General features: G+C 42.3%; 1 protein-coding gene across 2 annotated transcripts in view; it reads left to right on the top strand.

The window, feature by feature from the left end:
• The window catches only part of RIC3 (RIC3 acetylcholine receptor chaperone), a 48,716-nt gene that overhangs the window by 13,964 nt on the left and 16,134 nt on the right, over positions 1–18,618 (top strand). Inside the window, exons 2-4 of one of the 2 annotated variants that reach the window (XM_078148344.1) lie at positions 1,012–1,238; positions 3,710–3,788; positions 6,151–6,244. In XM_078148344.1, coding sequence (XP_078004470.1) covers positions 1,012–1,238; positions 3,710–3,788; positions 6,151–6,244 — 400 coding nt within the window. Of the gene's footprint in view, positions 1–950; positions 1,239–3,709; positions 3,789–6,150; positions 6,245–18,618 lie in introns of those variants that run through there. The other variant, XR_013483974.1, reaches the window with a different exon arrangement.

Raw genomic sequence — 18,618 nt, 5'->3', positions numbered from 1 at the left:
TCTAAGTTAGTTGGTTAGCTCCCTTTGTATCTACATCAGTCTTTTCAGACCATTCCATTTCTCCTTCTTGTTGGAGTTGTTTCCCTTTGCATCTTTAGAATTTCATTCTTGAGAGTTTTTTACCTTTCCTACGCTGACTTCCCTGTTTTATTACGTGGAATTCTATCTATCCTTCCTCTGAGCTCTTTGAAATCTGCTTTCCTGGGGCAACTAGATGGTGTAGTCCATAGAGCACTGGCCCTGGATTCAGGAAGACCTGAGTTCAAATCTGGCCTCAGACACTTGACAGTTAACTAGCTATGTGACCCTGGGCAAGTCACTTCACCCCATTGCCTCAAAGAAAAAAAGAAATCTACTTTCCCCAAAACTAGAAAACATGTCAGATTATGCCTAGCTTTCGTTCTCTTCACACACCTTATAAAGAATGTTCATTTTCCCACAAGATTCCTATCATTTTCATCCCAGCAACAAAATCCTCCCTGTTAGTGAGAATCAGATCCAGAATAGAATGTTCCCCTTGTTGTTTCATCCACCTTTTGAAGAGTGGAATGACCATCAAACCAAAGTAACATACACCATTAAGCCTTTGTCCCCTGCCCTAACGTCCAATAGCCAGATCCCCTAATTTCCTATTTAGAAGGCAGATTGAAATCAGTGTTAGCAGAGGAATTTGGCTTTCAGAGAAGGAGCAGGAATGACTAAGTATGTACGCTTGACCTTCAGTACAAAAAGACGGCATCCCTCGGAGCTCCCCTACAGGACCTTGGGTCTTCCCTCCATAGGGAAATTTGCCAAAGCTTTAGGAAGAAGTGGGGGGAAGATCTCAGTTGCCTCTCTCCCCATTTCCTGCCATCCCAGTGATACTGTGGGAAAGTTGCCTGTTTGTCCTTATTACCAGGACACAAAGCACTCATGAGAAATAGTTTGAAAGTATTCAGTATTTTAGAAAATTAGCTTTTTACCAAATGCTAGTTCTGGCAACAGAAGGAACAAAAGATGATTTGTTTCTTTCCTCAGGAAAGATGGGTCGATTTCCACCAATGATGCACCACCAAATGCCTTCAGATGGCCCAGCTGCTGGCACCCATTTCCCCAGGTCTCACCTTGCAGAGGCAATTGCAAAAACCAAAGGATCTGGTGGCAGTGTGGGAGGTGGTGGTGGAAGAGGCCTTATGGGCCAGATTATTCCCATCTATGGTTTTGGAATTCTTCTCTATATCTTATACATTCTCTTTAAGGTAAGTAGAACCTACGTCATCCTTCTTAATATCAGGAAAGCTAACTGAAATCAGTTACATTCAGGCTTTGAGGATTTTTTTTTTTCAGCAAGAAAGGCAGTGTGGCTAGAGATCTGGCCTCAGGATCAGGAAGACCTTGGTTCAGTGCCAGCCTCTGATCCATTCTGGCTGTGTGATGGTACCATTCTCTAGGACTCATTTGCAAGACAGATGCTTTCTCTTCATTGGTGGGGGACGTTTGCTCCTTATGACCTCCCTACACCAATTAAATTATAGGTCTAGATAAAAATTAAATTTTGCTTAGCAAGGTCTTTTTTTTTTTAAGCTTTTTATTTTCCTCCAAAAATGCTTTAGCAAATAAGCCAGACAATGAATGAGAAAATGAAGCGCTGGATACTTCTCCTGGGACCCATTTTTAGATAGCATAGCATCATCTTCTCCAGTCACATCACTTCTATTGTGATAGGAGGCTGCCAGGTTTTAAAACCCCCCCAGAGCTCTGACATGGAGATGAGAGTTGTTGTTGCTTATGCTTTGTTCTCGAAGAGGACCATGACATCAGGAAGGTGACGCCATGACTTAACAAGTGAATTGGATTTATGTGAGGCAGGGCTGTGCAAAGTCACCAGCCTCATGTTCTCCTCCAGAGCCATCTGGGTCCAGTGGCCAGATATCTATCAGGAGGACTGGAGATGGCCCGGAATGAGTGGGAGAACTTGGCCTTTTTAAGCTAAGGTCTTTCCCAGGTCTCAGTTTTGCCTCTTTTTTGGTAAAGATTATAGACAAGGGGCAGCTAGGTGGCAGCTAGAGCTCTGGCCTTGGAGTCAGGAGGACCTGAGTTCAAATCCAGCCTCAGACATTTAACACTTAACTAGCTGTGTGACCCTGGGCAAGTCACTTAACCCCAATTGCCTCATCCCCCCCCCAAAAAAAGGCAAAAGATTATAGACAAGCACTTCTTTCTGAAATTTAGGGAGCCACATATTCTGACCCAACAAAGGACTGAGGCACCTAACTAAGTGAAATGATACATACAGACATACATACATACACACGCACATATACAATATATATGTGTGTGTATGTATAAAAATTCACAACAACCCTGTTAAAGGGTTAATATAAGCATTATACCCATTTGACAGATAACTGAGGGTCAGAAAAATGACTTCCATAGGGCCAGAGCCAGGTTTCAAACCCAGGTTTTTCTGTTAAGACCAGCATACCTTCCACTACATTAAACAGACAAGAAAGGGTGGAAATTCCCTCTAATGTTCAGCTGCTTAGTGATCTCAGATCTTGACTCTGAGATTCAGGTTTTGATTGTAATTTACTAGATGTCAAGAGATGCCTCATACTGTGAGACGTACCATGCCTTCCCCCCACCCCCATTGGATCTAATAATCTTGGCTGGTTTTCTGCACTTGGCATTTGAAAGTCTAAAATGTGTCCAGAGAATTCACCTGTTGGGTCCTAAACATGCTTAGCCATAGCTGAGCAACTTTATTTCTTTTTCTCTCTGATAAAAATCTCTTTCCTTTTTGCTTTCCTTATAGTTCAGTAGAAGGCATATAAAAGTATCTGAGCACAGAATTTAACCCACAGCCTTTTTCTTCCCAAAGAGGAGGATCCCCAGAAAGGACTTAGGAAAACTTGTTATTACTACAGCTGGCCCTGAGCTTTCCGTGTTCCTTTTTGTCAGAAAAACAGCCACATGGGGACTAGATAATAATTGAAATAATACCACTTTGTAATTATATGGTACCTTTCTTCCCAGGAGCTGACAGGGCTAATTTTATTTCATTGTCCAAGCATCCCCGACAGCCTGAGACAGAATGCCCCCTACCTAACCTAAAGCATGACATTTGCCAACTCCTTTGAGGGATCATTTGTGTCATTTAAAATGGACCCTTCTAAATAACACTTGGCCTCTAAGCAGGATCTTCATAGGCCGGGAGGCCATACGGCACTGTAGATTGTCGGCATCTCCATCGCAGATATTTCAGTTGGCTTTGTCAGCTGCAGAGGAGGGTCCAGCTCCTTCCTGCCAGGCTCTCTCACCATGATCCTGCAGGAGAACCACTAAGGAAGTCCTATAAATTTCCTTTATTCACTTTTCTTTTCCCTAACTTGGCCAAGAAGGAAAAAAAAACCTTTGAAACCCTTTTATTTTATGATGCTTCCCACAGGATCACAGGATTCAGTGCTTGAGGGGACCTTAAAAGATGATTTAGTCCAACACACCACTTCTCCTTTTCTTTCCCCCCATCATTTAGTTGTCCTGATTTTAAGGCCTTGTTTTGAAATAGGAAGGGGAGGAACCTCTGGAGTTTCTTCTGAGGTTGTTGCTGTTTTAATTGGGTTCCTCGCTTAACATTGGTCTCCCAGCTTTCTATTTTTTTCCCTTTAATAATGCTGTGTCCAGTGCCTTTGGGCTTTGGATTAACCGTTGTAACCCCTTCAATTCTCAGCTCTCTTCCAAGGGGAAAACTACTGCAGAGGAACAGAAAGCCACCCCTGCTCTGCATGGAAATCCAAATAGGAAGATCAGTAAGTATCATTTCTGAGTGGACTAAAAAGCGCTGGAAATTTGAGCAGTGATATGGCTAGTGAGATAGTATGCTGCTACCACCTACAGGAAATGGAGACATTTCCCCAAGGATGCTCCATATTAATCTAAAATTGTTGTTACCTGCAATCTCTTGAAGTTTAGCTCTGAACTCTCCAAGGGAAAGCACAGTGCCTGTATTGATATTAGTTTATCGCTGTAGACCAGAGGGACACAAAACAGATTGCTGTCACTTCACTTTCTAAAAGAGTTACTCTTGGATTTATTAGCCAGTCATGACTTCATATTTAGAAAGAGTCACCAATTTGAAGGTTTCAAAGCTGCTGTTAATAGATACCCCCTTTTACAGATGGACAAAAACCAAGGCAGGAAACAGTCAAGTCAGCACATTAATTAGTGTCAGCATTAAAAATAACACCTAACACTTCTTATTCTTGTCATTCAGTGTTGATTGAGCCCTGGCATGATCCCAGGCTTCAGAGTATTAAAACAGCAATAGCTCACATTTTTATAGTGTTTTAAAGTTTATAAAGTATTTTCCTCATAACCATCCAGTGAAGCAAATATTATCCTCATTTTGTAAATGAGGGAGTTGGAGGTCAGAGAGGGGAGGAGACTTGCCCAGGGTTACAGAGCTACCCATGGGCAATAGAGCCAGGACTCCAGCCTTAGTCTGTCCACTACGCCATGCCTGGACAAGAAGCTTGTAGTTGGAGGAGAGGAGACATATGTACCTGAAAAGATAAGTCACTAGCCAGTGATTAATGAGTGTTAAGAGTGATGGGAGTTGAGATGGGGAGAAGTCACTTGCAGTGCATGTGGTCAGGGGAAAGTAAAATGTAAACAGGCTTTTAAGAATTTGTGTGGGGTGGGGAGAGAGGATAGCCATGCCAGGTGGAGGGGGTGGCATGGGCAAAGACACACAGGCAGTGTAAACACACTTGACTAGAAGATATACACTGGGCAAAATGGAAGGATTAGTTTGGGTCAGATTATGAAGGATATGCCTTCCCAGTGCCCAGAGTAAGGCATTTAGCCTTTATCCTGCAGGCAGTGGGGAGCCACGGAAGGTTTTTGAGCCTAGATGCTGTAGACCAGTGAAGAGATGCAAAGTGATAGCCCCCTTTGCCTGTCTTTTCTCTGATAAGTGTGCAATTTTATTGGTTTTTCTTCTGGATTCCCTCTTAAGAGAGAAGCTTCCTATCACATTCTAACTTCATTCTACCAACCTTAAACATTCATGGAATAGTGCTATGAAAGAAATCTGGGACATTTTTCACACTCTCAATGGAAGTTTAATTGTTTAACCAGCCTTGATGGAAGTGCACTCAAAAAATAATTTTAAAAAGATTTATGGGCTCTATAAGGGGGAGCAGACCTAGTACCATATCTCATAATGCACTTAAACAGGGAAAGGAAATCAAATTAATACATAAGAGCAGCTGTTTTTATTATAATGGAAATGGCATTTTGTATCTGCTTTTTGTCCCTTCATTTCAGTTGACTGATTTTGTACAGAAAATTTAAAAAAATATATATGGAGCACTTATGTGGCACTTTGTTGCTTCCCAAGCACTTTACAAACATTAGCTAATAACATAAAGGTGTGTTTCAGAATTGCTAAAGGATGCCTGAAATAGTTCTTATCTTCATGAAGATCTAAATTCATCTGTCTAGAAAGGCATCCCAGCCATAGATAAAACTATAGCATCTATGTAGTAAATAGTCTTTCATTTCTAAGTCTGCCATTAATTTCATTTATGGGTTATTTAAAAACTTGTGCTGTTGTATTTTTAATTCTCTTGATTCAAGGACCACTGTGTCTTCTTTATTGTACTGCCTTTAGTGTTTAATACCACATATCTGTGTGATAAAGATCATTCTTAGACCTCGGGAAAGCGTCGTTCACTTGGGAGCCTTAGCATGCATTTTAAAGAACTTGACAAGGTTGTGTCTTAGCCTCAGAAACAGTTTGTGCCTAGGGAAGAGAGAAGGCTTCCCCCCCGCCTTTCCCCTCGAACATCTCCTGGCTTTCTTTTTAGTGACACATTTGCTATCCCAGGTGTTAGACCTGCTGTATATCAGGTCATAACTTGTTAACCATTCACTAAAGGTGCTTCTTGGAGCGTTTCTGTACTCTTAAATCTCTGTTCCTTCTTTTGGCATGAGAATTAGTAAACGAGAGACCTGATTAGTCCTCGTTAGCTTGACACAGTCCCAGCCCTTTCAGCTGCTTGCCTGAAATTTCAGACCCAAACCAGATTATAGAAGAATATAGCAGTTATGTTGCAGAAATGGGCTTACAAAATTGTCTGTGCCTGTTGGATTCATGTTCGTTTTCAGCCAATTATGAGCTTGCTCAGCTGCAAGAGAAACTGAGGGAGACAGAAGAAGCTATGGAAAAGTTAATCAACCGCGTGGGACCAAACTATGTGAGGTAGGTTTTCATAAAACAGAACTTTGCCTTCCACCCCCATGAGAGACTACACTCAGAATTCCACCCAGAATGCTTTGAGAGCTCAGCTTCTTTTTACAATTTTCCTTTTATTTGTATGTTATCTTATCTGTTCAGTTCTACCTCATTTCTCACGTAAGGTCTCCATATTTGTAAATGCAGCCACAGTTCTCCAAGAGGAAAAAAATACGATCAAGCTCGTAAAGAGTACTGGAAATGTGATATCCCCCCCTACTAATGTAGAATTGTTCATAGCGCCTACCTCAAAAGCAAAATAATTTCCAATCTTCTTTTATCAGTTGGGTTAAGAAACAATGGTGGGCATGGTGATTTAATTTGACTGGTAGCCTGGTACAATAAGATAGGGACATACTTGTTCTTTCAGAAAAAGGTACTGATTTGCTTCATCTTACTTCAGTTTTCCTGTAAAGTTTTGTTCTGAGCTAGGATCCTATTGTCATCTGATTAAAGTAAGCTAGTTCCTGCCAATTTTACTAGCAAACCCAATTTGCTAATAAAGATGGAAAAAAAATGACTTGAGGGGGTTGTATGTGTTTTTCTTTGGTAACTGAATAGTCCAGTATTGTTAGGTCTAAACAGTTATGTTCTGCAGAAAGAACATGCCACTGTAAAATTGCCTACCTTGATGTATTTTTAAAATAAAGTAGTGCATTGTTCTGTAGCAACCTGCTAAGGGTTATTGAAATGATACATCCCTGTGCCAGAAATGTTGCTGAATTATTGAAGAATTCTTCATGAAATATGGTTTGTGTTTCTGTTATATGAAAGGGAAATGCTGCTAGGCAGGAAAAGCCAGTGAAATGCTCTTGGGTTTGTAATATCAGTCATCCTCAGCTTGATGGAAAACATAACTTTAAAATGTGAACAGAACAATTATAATATTGAAACCTCTCTGGGAGCTGTTACTGGAATGGAAATTCCCTGATGTGTATAAAAATCAGGAGTAGAACACACACACAAGTAAATCACATCTCTGGGTTGTGTATTAAACAATAAACATTTGGAGCAATTAAGACCAAACTTGGATTGCACCAGCCCATCATTTCAACTCTCCGCATGGAAAGGAAGCATATACATCGGAGAAGCAAGTATATCACCACGAACCTCCAGGCATTAGTAAATAAGTCCTGATAAGTGAGTTAGATAGTTAAAAGCTAGAAGAGACAATTGCTTGGATATCTGAAAGGAGTGACGTTAAGTGTGTTCTATATAATTTAGTCTGGTCCATTATTCATGCAGGAAACATAGGCGTTCCTATTTTATGTAGCGATGACTCTCTAATAGGCACATAATAACTATTCAGTAAATACTTGTTGCATGGAGAGAGTGATTAAGCCAGCTGAACCATATGACAAGGAGCTAGCCAGGGCCAAGGGATGCAGCACAGTAGTGGCTTGCCATGGTGGTTAGCAACAGAAGCGTGACTGTGGTTTTCACCTGAGAACCTTTCCACAGCACAAAAGGCTTAGGAGCCACGGCAGCACCTTCCAGTGATTGGAGGGGACTGCCCTGTTTGTCTTCCCTCAGGAGGTTATCTCCAATTGTGTGCTTTACATACGAGCTCGTCTTCTTGCTTGAGGAGAAGGTAAAAGGACTTCCCACTCTCTGGCTTATTAAGTAGGTCTCAAAAAACTGCACAGTAGTAGAATGAAGGAGACTTGGCTAGAGCATTGGTTGGAAGGGAAAAAAAACACAAAAGTCAAAGATTTTAATTGAGTACTCACATAGCTTCTGCTCCTCTACTGTTCTCTACGGATCTCAGTCTAGGGCTGGTGTGTTGCATTTAGTTCTGGCTGCTCCATTTTCTTTCTTTCTTTCTCTTTCTTCCTTCTTTTTCGAGACATTGTGGGTTAAGTGACTGGCCCAGTAAGTATCTGAGGCCAGATTGGAACTCAGGTCCTCCTGATTCCAGGGCTAGTGCTCTATCCACTGCATCACCTAGCTGCCCCTGGCTGCTCCATTTTCAGATTTGTTGTTGTTCAGTCATTTTTAGTTGTATCCAACTCTGCGATGCCATTTGAAGTTTTTTCAGCAGAGATACTGGAGTGATTTACCATTTCCTTCTTCAGCTCATTTTACAGATGAGGAAACTGAGGCCAACAGAGTGAAGTGACTTGCCCAGGGTCACACAGCTAGTGAGTGTCTGAGGAATTAGTGGGGGAAGCCTTGGCCACAGATGGCAGATAAAACTATGGGAAGGCAGATTTGAGCTTGGTATAAGGAGGGAAAAGAAGAAAGGAAATAAGCATTTATTAAGTACCTACTATGTACAGGCAGCATGCTAAGTAAGCATATTACAAATATGATCTTTTTTAAAATTTTATTAATTTATTTTGATTTATCAACAATCACTTCCATACGTTTTTGAGTTGAAAATTTTTCTCCCCCTTCCTTCCCCCCCACACTCCCCAAGACGGCGCACAATCTGATATAGGCTTTACATTTACATTCCTGTTAAACATATTTTCACATTAGTGAAGTTGTAAGTAAAAATTAAAACCAATAGGAGGAACCATCAGAAAGATGAAACAAAGCTCAACAGAAGGTAAAAATAAGTGATAGCACTACGACTTCCATAGTTCTTTCCTTGGATATAGACAGCCTCTGGAGATGTCTTAGATCCTTGTAATGCCGAGAAGGGTTCAGTCTAACAATATTAGTCACCACATAATGTGGCTGTTATTGTGTACAAAGTCCTCTTGGTTCTGCTCACTTCACTCAGCATCAGACCATATAAATCTTTCCAGGTTTTTCTGAAGTCAGCCTGTTCATCATTTCTTATAGCACAATAGTATATTCCATTACATTCATATACCACAACTTGCTCAGCCATTCCCCACATGATGGGCATCCTCTCAATTTCCAATTCTTTGCCACTACAGAAAGAGCTGCTATGAATATTTTTGTACATGTGGGTCCTTTTCCCATTTGTTTGATCTCTTTGGGATACAGCCCTAGAAGTGCTATTGCTGGATCAAAGGGTATGCACATTTTTGTAGCCCTTTGGGCGTATTTCCAAATTGTTCTCCAAAATGGTTGGATCATTTCACAACTCCACCAACAATGTATTAGTGTTCCAATTTTCCCACATCTTCTCCAACATTTATCATTTTCCTGTTTTGTCATGTTGGCCAATCTGATAGGTGTGATGTGGTACCTCAGAGTTGTTTTGATTTGCATTTCTCTAATCAATAATGATTTAGAGCATTTTTTCATATGACTATAGATGGCTTTAATTTCTTCATCTGAGAGCTGTCTGTTCATATCCTTTGACCATTTATCAATTGGGGAATGGTTTGTGTTCTTATACATTTGTCTTAATTCTCTATATATTTTAGAAATGAGCCCTTTATCAGAGAGACTGGTTGTAAAAATTCTTTCCCAATTTTCTACCTTCCTTCTAATCTTAGTTGCATTGGCTTTGTTTGTGCAAAAACTTTTCAATTTAATGTAATCAAAATTATCCATTTTGCTTTTCATAGTGTTCTCTATCTTCTGTTTGGTCATGAATTCTTCTGTTCTCCATAGATCTGATAGGTAAACTATTCCTTGTTCTCCCAGTTTACTTATGGTCTCCGCCTTTATATCTAAGTCCTGAACCCATTTTGACTTTATTTTGGTATATGGTGTGAGATTTGGGTCTATGCCTGGTTTCTGCCATACTCTTTTCCAGTTTTCCCTGCAGTTTTTTTTCAAAGAGTGGGTCAAATATGATCTTTCTTGATACATGAGAAGGAGTTCCCCTACCCACACAATAGAAATGTGTACAATGCAACAGGCAGTCCTGTGGGATAGTGAGTTCCATGTCACTGAAACCGTTCAAGAAGAGTCTAGATGTGTATTTGTGACGGAGTTCATGTAATGAACCAAATTCTTTAAGATCTCTCCTCATGGTCAGACTATAGTCAACAGGCAGAGAGAACACGGGAGTTGGGGGTCAGAAGATTCTGGCTCAGACCCTAGCTCCATCACTTAGTTGTGTGACCTTGGCCTAAGTTTGCTCCATTGTTAAAGGGGATGATCATCAATCAGCAGGCATTTTAAACACCTGCTGTGTGCCAGGCATCAAACAAGGTGCTGGGGAGGCCAAGAAACGAAACCGTCTCTGCCTTCAAAGAGCTTACATTCCAAAGGGCAGCTGGGTGGCAGGGTGGATAGAGCGCCAGGCCTGGAATCGGGAAGAACTGCATTCAGATCCAGCCCCAGACACTTACTGGCTGTGTGTGACAGCTGGGCACATCACTTCACTTCTGTTTATCCATCTGTAATATGGAGGTAATTGTAGTATGCATCTGTCAAAGTTGTGAAGACCAAATGAGATAGTGATTCTAAAGTGCATGGCATGGTGCCTGGCACACTGTAAGTACTATGGAAATGTTAGTTATTATTACAGTGGAGAAAAGGTGAACTTACATAAGTATGTGCTATTTATTTATGCAAACACACACACATATAGATAGACAGATAGATATAGATATGTGGACAGATAAGTTTACAGGGTATTATAGAGGGGCTGCCAGTAGCCAACAGAATCAGAAAAGGCCTCATGTATTTTAAAAGGTGGCCCTTAAGCTGTCTTGAAGAAGGCTAGGGCACCTGAGAGGCACAGATAAGGAGGGAGTACATTCTGGACGGGGGGAAGCCAGTACAAAGGTATGGAGGTGGGAAATGCAGTATACTGTATGAGGAAAAATAAGAACCCCATTTTGATTGGATCATAGAAAGCCCGAAGGAGAGTTGAATGTCATTTCTGGGAAATCAGGTTGGGGCTGGCACGTGGAGGGTTTTAAATACAAACACAGGCGTTTACATTTGATCCTCACCCTTATAAGGCACCATTGAAGTTTGTTGTGGGGGGGGGTAGCATGGTCAGACCCGTGCTTTGGGAAAATGGCCTTGGAAGCTGAGCAGAGAGGAGAGGCTGGAGGCAGGGAAGCCAAAGGCCAGCTAGGAGGGTGTCGCAGCAGTTCAGGCAGAAGGTGATGAAGGCCTGAACAGCAGTAGTGACTTTGTGGTGGAGAGAAGGGAGGCATAGGCAGCAGATGTTGTGGAGGTGGCAATGACAGGCTCTGGTGCCTGCATAGATGTGGGGGGTGGGGAGGTGAAACCCAGGTTTCAAGGCTGGGTGACAGGGAGGATGGTACGTCACCTTCCTCAGAGTTGTTGAAGGTATCAAATGAGGTGACACATGTATGGCATCTTGTAAGGTTTATCATGCTCTGGAAATGTCCGCTGCTGTCCTGTGAGTCTTTGAATGAATGGTTCTTAAATCTTGAAGTAAGCAACTTTCTTTTTGAAGTCTCGCTGTGGCCCACACAAAACATGTTGAATCCTTGTTAAAAAGTCTACCAGATCTCCACTGACTTGCCATTCCTGCAGTTCTGTGAGATTTGTAAAGCTCTTTCCTCAAACACACATAGATATTTTAGAGACTAATTGTGTATGTATGTTTAGGGCAGGAGCGGGCTGATCTCCCAGCCCATGGAATAATGAACTGCATTATGTAGGAGAGCTCAGCTTTTGGAAGAAGTCTGGAAGCCACGTGTAAAAGTAGATCCCTTCATTCAGCAAGCATTTATTCAGTATCTTTTACAAGAGTGCTGGGCCAAGCATTGCGTGAAAGATAAAGTCTGTAGAAGCCTCTTCATTTGCCCTTGTAGAATTTACAGTCTGACATGGGCATCTTACAGTCTAGCCCAGGGGCAGGGAACCTGTAGCCTCGAGGCCACTTGTGGCCTTCTAGGTCCTTGGGTGCAGCCTTTTGACTGAGTCCAGGTTTTATAGAACCAATCCTTTTATGAAGGGGATTGTTCTGGGAAGTCGAGGCCGCAGGTTCCCCACCCCTGGTCTAACCAAACAGGTCACGAGGGGGGAGCCTCGTTATCAAGCAGAATCCTGAGCACACAGGCTGCTGTCATTAACCAGACATTCACAGAAACCATCAGATAATGGAGGGAAGGAGGTAACAAGGGAAAAGTAGTTCTATAGCTAATCACTGAAATACAAAATTACAGAAGGTAGGGGTAGGCTCTTGTTGTCCAGTCGTGTCCAACTCACTTAGTAAGTATCTGAGGCCAGATTGGAACTCAGATCCTCCTGACTCCAGGGCTGGTGCTCTGTCCACTGCATTACCCAGCTGCCCGTGGCTGCTCCATTTGCAGATTTGTAGTTGTCGTTCAGACCATTTTAGTCATGTCCAGCTCTCTGTGATGCCATTTGGGGTTTTCTCAGCAGAGATACTGGAGTGGTTTGCCATTTCCTTCTTCAGCTCATTTTATAGATGATGAAACTGAGGCTAACAGGGTGAAGTGACTGACCCGGGGTCACACAGCTACTAAGTGTCTGAGGCTGGATTTGAACTCAGTTCTTCCTTACTTGAGGCCCAGCACTCTATGTATGGCGCCACCTAGCTGCCCTGGGGATAGTCTGTAGTGATGCTAATAAGAGCTTACATAATATAAATACTCTGTGGATAGAAATCCTTCTTTAAGCCTCAGAACCACCCTATGAAAGAAGCCAAATTCTTTTGTTTTCATTTGACAGATGAAAACCCTAAGTGCCCCAGCAAGGTGACATAGACTACAAACTGGTTGGGGCAGCAGAGCTGAGAGCCAATCCCAGGCCCCCCAGCTCCTGGCCCAGTGCTCTGAACTCCCCCCAGCCGCTGTGTGCCTGCATCATCAGCGTGTGATATGGGGAGGGGGGGTGTCACACTTTCTTTCTTGTACTTTGTGCTCTGGGCCAAGCTTTTTTGATGAAGAGGTTGATTTTCACTATATAATGTACAGAGTAATGAGAGGACAATCTGTATAGCATCAAAATAGAAATTAGCACACCTGGGCTCCCATTTTTAAGTCTTTTTTACTTAGTTGTTGTGTCCCAGGGCTGTTCACTTAAGCAGGCTATGCCTTAGCTCAGCTACATGCTGCATAATACCTATCTTTTAAGAATTTGCCAAGGCTTCATTATTTAAAAATTTGTACAGAGCTTTAGAACTCACAGGCAAAAAGCTGCCTTAAGTCTGAAAAGTATTATTAGATGATATTTTAAAAAGCCTTTAATCCATCTCCAGGTTAACATCAGTTTCTGAAATGGAACGTCTCTGGAATTTCAGGTGCAACTGGTATTATGGAGGTAACATCAGTGTAGGGACTTCAAAGAATTGTGAGTATATCCAGACAAGCTATGAGTTAAAGGCCTTTCTTTGCCTACCCTCCAAGCACAGGAGATGTGTCTAATGAGAGAGATGTGATCAGGCAAAATAACCAGTAGGACCAGATAGGATCTCATGATGCCACATCTTCACAGAAGAATAAATGAACAGGTGGCATGCATAGCATTCTGCCACAACAGATAAATAGAATAAATATAAAAGGGAATGGCAGCCCACGCAGTGCAATAGAAATAAAAGCTGAAGAAGAAGAACAATCCTCTGGCCCACACGTTTTGGACTCAGACAATCTTACAGAGCAAATCCATGCCACGGTGGAAAAAGCTAGAGGAACCACTCACAGTGGGCACATCCTAGAATACCCAAAGGGAATTCTAATGGTGCTTCTCACTATTCCCCCCATCCGTGGCTGGACAGGAGGAGGGTGGCGCTCTGTTTCTCAGAGCAAGACCACGTGGTAGATTCAGGGTTCAGCATTATGTCATGGCGGGCAGAAGGTTTATCTCAGCTGTTATCAAGAGGCAGAGATAAGAATGGGAAAAAGTACTAGAGGTTAGGTCTCAATGTAGGACCATGGTTTAGCCACCTGACTTCACTAGGCTTCAGTTCCCTCATCTGTCAAATGGAGATCATTCCTTCCATGTGGGGCTGTTGTGAAGGAGCTTAAGTGAAATGTTTGATTCCATAAAGCTTTTTATGTGAATGTAAGCTTTTATTACTGTCCTTACAGAAGTCCCCCACCTCCTTTCACCATTTTGTATTTCCCTGGTTGGCTCATGACAAAACTGATTGAGACCTGGACTTCTCTTTCCACCACCATTACTCCATCCTGTGATGATTTCTGCAAACATCCAGATAAAGGCAACAGTCCACGCATTCATACTGTGCCTAATTACGGGGTGTAGCGTATAATCAAATGTGGTCTTCAGAATACATGTTGTCTTCAAACTCACTGCTTCTGAAAGCAGAAACCACCTGTATAACGTAGCTCGCTATACCTGGGTCGGGCCCCTTCCTCTCTCTGGCCCTCACTGTGCTTATTAAAATGATAGGGTTGATCACTATGGTCCCTTCTAAACTTAGTAAACTTAGTAGTGAATCTACATGAGGGATACACAGATAACTAATTATGTTCAATAGAAGTGGTTTCAGTTCAATATTTATATTTTGTATAATCATGAGTGCAGGGGTTTTTTTTGAAAGTAGAAGATGTTATAGGAATTTAATGTCCAAGCAAGGTGAAGTCTAAAGAGAAGTACTTTCAAAGGAAGCTTTTGCAGTAATGCAAGATAAGTGATGATGGAAACAAGTGGTGCCAGAGAAATAGGAAGTAAGGCATGTACCTCCTGGCCAGAACAAGATTGGGCTATTTATTTTTCTATCCAACCAATGTGGGAATTTGTTTTGCTTGATTATGCATATTTGTTACAACGGTTTTTGTTTTCTCAATGGTGAGGAAGGCAAAGGAGGAAATAGGGTTGGGGGAAAGGAAGAAAGGAAGGAAGGAAGGGGGGGGAGAGAGAGAGAGAGAGAGAGAGAGAGAGAGAGAGAGAGAGAGAAGAGAGAGAGAGAAAGAAAGAAAGAAAGAAAGAAAGAAAGAAAGAAAGAAAGAAGGAAAGTAGGAAAGAAAGAGTTGTTGAAACATTTTGAAATGCCGAGAAGATAGAAGAAAAGCCAGAAGAAATCCAGACAAGTAGGACAATTCTGAAAACACCATGATGAATTTATTATGTACTGAAAAAGAAAAGCAAGCTTTACATAATAGAGCATTACAGTTTCATCTATAATCCCTTCTTTCTGTTTGTGTATATGAAAGTAATCATCTTAGTTCATGTTCATTAAGTTTGGATTTTTTGAAGATGTTTAAAGAAAGTAGGAGATGACATTGATAGACATTTCAGTAGAGTTACAGAACAGGAATCTTTTCCCTGAGATACCCCCAGTCAAGTCACAAAGGCTGATACAGCTTCACAGGCTTACCTGCCCATGTCCCAGTCTCAAGTCCCTCTGGGCCAAGATGCTTTTTAGGAGACAGACCTAGATCCTTGCCTACACTGAAACCCAGCCTTTTGGCCCTTTTCTATACCAAGTCTACATCCCCTCCCTGCCCCCCGTACTCTCTCCTGCCTAACACACACACACACACACACACACACACACACATATTAATCACTATCAGGAAGAATGGGTATGAGTGGAACCCACTGAGTGTAGTGAAATATCTACCATGTTCCTGTCCTGTTGCTGACTTTATCCACTGCCGTCTGTTCTGTTCAGGCTGTCTTTCTTTGTCCAGCAAGTGTTGATCCCAAGCCCTTTAAAGACATACCTTACAACTTGTACGTGACCATGTAATAACAACATACAATCCCCATCCATGGGAAGGGAAGAATCCTTCTTTCACAGGTCCCCACGGGCCAGGCCTGAAGAAATCACAAAATGGTGATGCTATGGGCTGTGGGGTAAACTATTCCCTGCCAACCAGCTCCTCTCGAGGAGTTTTTTTATTTGGTAGGGTTTGGGGGTTAGCTGAGAGTGCTTCCCTGTGTGTCTGGACCACTCAGCTATTCTAACCTGGTATCCAGACCAAGGCAGGCTCTGGGGGCTGGCAGGATTCTATACCCTGTCCCTATGAATCCTTAGGTTTTGCTCTTCACATCAAATCAGTCACTGAATCTTGGCATTTTAAGTCCGAGATAAGTCAAGAGATTATTAGCTGCCATGCTTTTGGAGTGGGAGAGCTCTGTGGATGTCTGGATAAATGAAGTTGCCTTTTCTTACTGAATCACGTTTTGTGCCAGGTTTGTGCTCTGTCTCTTGAACCCTTAATCTGTTTCCTTGGACAGTAACATCCAGGTGGTCACACTCCAGTGATACAATCCTTTTTCTCCTTCCCTTCACTGATCTCCACCCAAACATTCTCTGCCATGTTTCCCTCTTTAATTCTTGGGCTTCTTCACATGATACCCAGTGCCACCCCATCCTGCTCTTTTGCCCGTCTTGGTTCTTTTGAATAAGGTAGATCAGATCAGAGGCATATTCCAGTTATACGTTCCATTTCAGTGATACTTTGAGGTCAAATTTGCCGCCTTGCATTAAGATTCCTAGTTCCTCTTGCTTGCTGATTAAAAGGACTCACTCTGTAAGAGAACACACGTCTCCAGCCTCAATATAAATATAGTTTTATACTTCCCTTAATACCTGTTCAGGAATCCTTAGGGAGTTGGCACTTTGGAGCTCAGAAGCCCAAGAAGCGGTAATGACTCTCATGCATTCAGAAAGCAAAAGTGAATTAAATACTTGTGTATGAAGCTGAGAGCTAGCCAGTAAACTTGTTACAAGGATCATTTATGCCTTATTTATTTTTGCGCACACACACACACACACACACACACACACACACACATACCCCTACACCCAGTATAGTGCTTTGTTTATAACAAGCACTATTAAACGAATGGAATCATGAGATTTTTTTTTTTAGTCCTAGCTGAGACCATAAGGATCCCTCATTTTGTGGATGAGGAAACTAAGGCTCAGAAAGAAGTGGCTTGGCCAAGACCACACAGTGATTTAGGGGCAGGACCAGAACTCAACCAGAACTTCTGACATCTAGTTTTCACCATGCAGGTATAACAGGGCACTGGTGAATAGGCATCCCTATGCTCAGCCACCGCCATTCCCTGGCTAGGGGGAGCCTGTTTCCAGAGAAGCATGATAACGTGTAAGGGGTGCACCTTGGAGAGATTTGGAGGATGAATGACCGTGTAGTCAAGACTGCGGTGCATTCAGAAGGCTCTGATGAGCCAGAGCCAGGCCTGTTGGTCTCACTCTTCCTGCCTGGCTGCGTGCATTGCAGTGGAGACTAGAGGTGACTGTGACCTTGGCAGCTTTGAAAGGTCAGGCATGAGAGTAGAGTCTATAGGGACCTTAGTGGTCAGTCAGTCCAGCCTCAATGACCAAGGAGGGTCTTTGGATACCTAGCCCAGGGTGGCTGAGATTCAAATCCACCACGTTGATGTTGCATCTGATAGGACCAATGTTAAATAGAAACTCTGCTGCATCTGAGCCAAAGACAGAGGTAAGAGTAGGGGGCTCAAGTCGGTAGCATCAGACATCCCTAACCCTTCAAGGGTAGCCCCTGGAATCCTGAGGGGAAGAAGTAAACCTTCCTTGATCTGTAAGAGTGAGTCCAGAGTCATTGCTACCCTGGAATTTTTCCTTTTCTTCACTAGTCTGTAAGCAGCTTGAGGGCAGGGTCTCAGTTTTACTTCTCTTTGTATCTCCCCCAGTGTCTCACACATGACAGATATTTAATGAGTGTTTGGATGAATGGAAGGATTATTTGAGTACCTGACCCACAAGCAAAGCTGGTTGAATTGTATGACTGACCCTCCTGGAAAAATAAAATTGTTTTAGATTATTTAATTGCAAAGTTCTTTGTGCCTGAGTGTGAAATGTGAAGCCCAAAGGAGTTTTCATGAGCAAGCTCAAGTCCCTGTGTGATGAGCCACCTCAGAAGCTATTGGCTACATTTCTAGAGGCTAGAACTGTTATGTTTTCTTTTGGTGAATCCTGTTTGAATCTAACCTGATTCAGAAAAGGAACATTTTCTTGCATGAGATGAGTGCAGAAGGCAGAAAACTTTGTCCATTAATGTCATTAGCACTGATCATTCAGAGAAAAGTGTTTGTTGCAGGGTAGCATTGCTCTTGAAGATGAATGACCTAGCAGATGTTTGGGTTGACTGGCATGACCTCTAGGCCTTGACCTGTTGCCTTTAGAGGTCTCCCTTAATGCTTTTGGTGTATAATTCTAGCTTCTTCATCTCTGAGTCCATAAGGTCCCCTGCAGCCCCTGTGGCAGCCCTTCACTTCATAGAAGAGTCAGTCTTGGTGTTTTACATAGCATCTCCCCTAGACCTCCTGAGAGATCTTAGGAAGAAAGAAAAAAGAAAGTAGGATTTGTCCTTCCTTCACTTGAGGTGAGCCGGAAATGCTCAGTGCCCACCAACCTGTGGGTGCCTATTCAACAAACATTCATATTAACAAAACACGTGTTAGCATCGTCTTATCAGTAGCTCTCCTGATTTCTCCAAATGGCAAACAACAAAACTTTTTATGTTTAACTATTTTTATTGAAATCTAGGTTCTTCTCAAACAGA

The sequence above is a fragment of the Phascolarctos cinereus genome, unplaced genomic scaffold (genome assembly GCF_003287225.1).
Source record: "Phascolarctos cinereus isolate Bilbo 61053 unplaced genomic scaffold, phaCin_HiC Scaffold_9;HRSCAF=440, whole genome shotgun sequence".
In the NCBI taxonomy this organism is placed as follows: Eukaryota; Metazoa; Chordata; class Mammalia; order Diprotodontia; family Phascolarctidae; genus Phascolarctos; species Phascolarctos cinereus.
The sequence above is the reverse complement of the archived record's forward strand: the minus strand, read 5'-3'. Positions and strand labels throughout refer to the sequence as shown.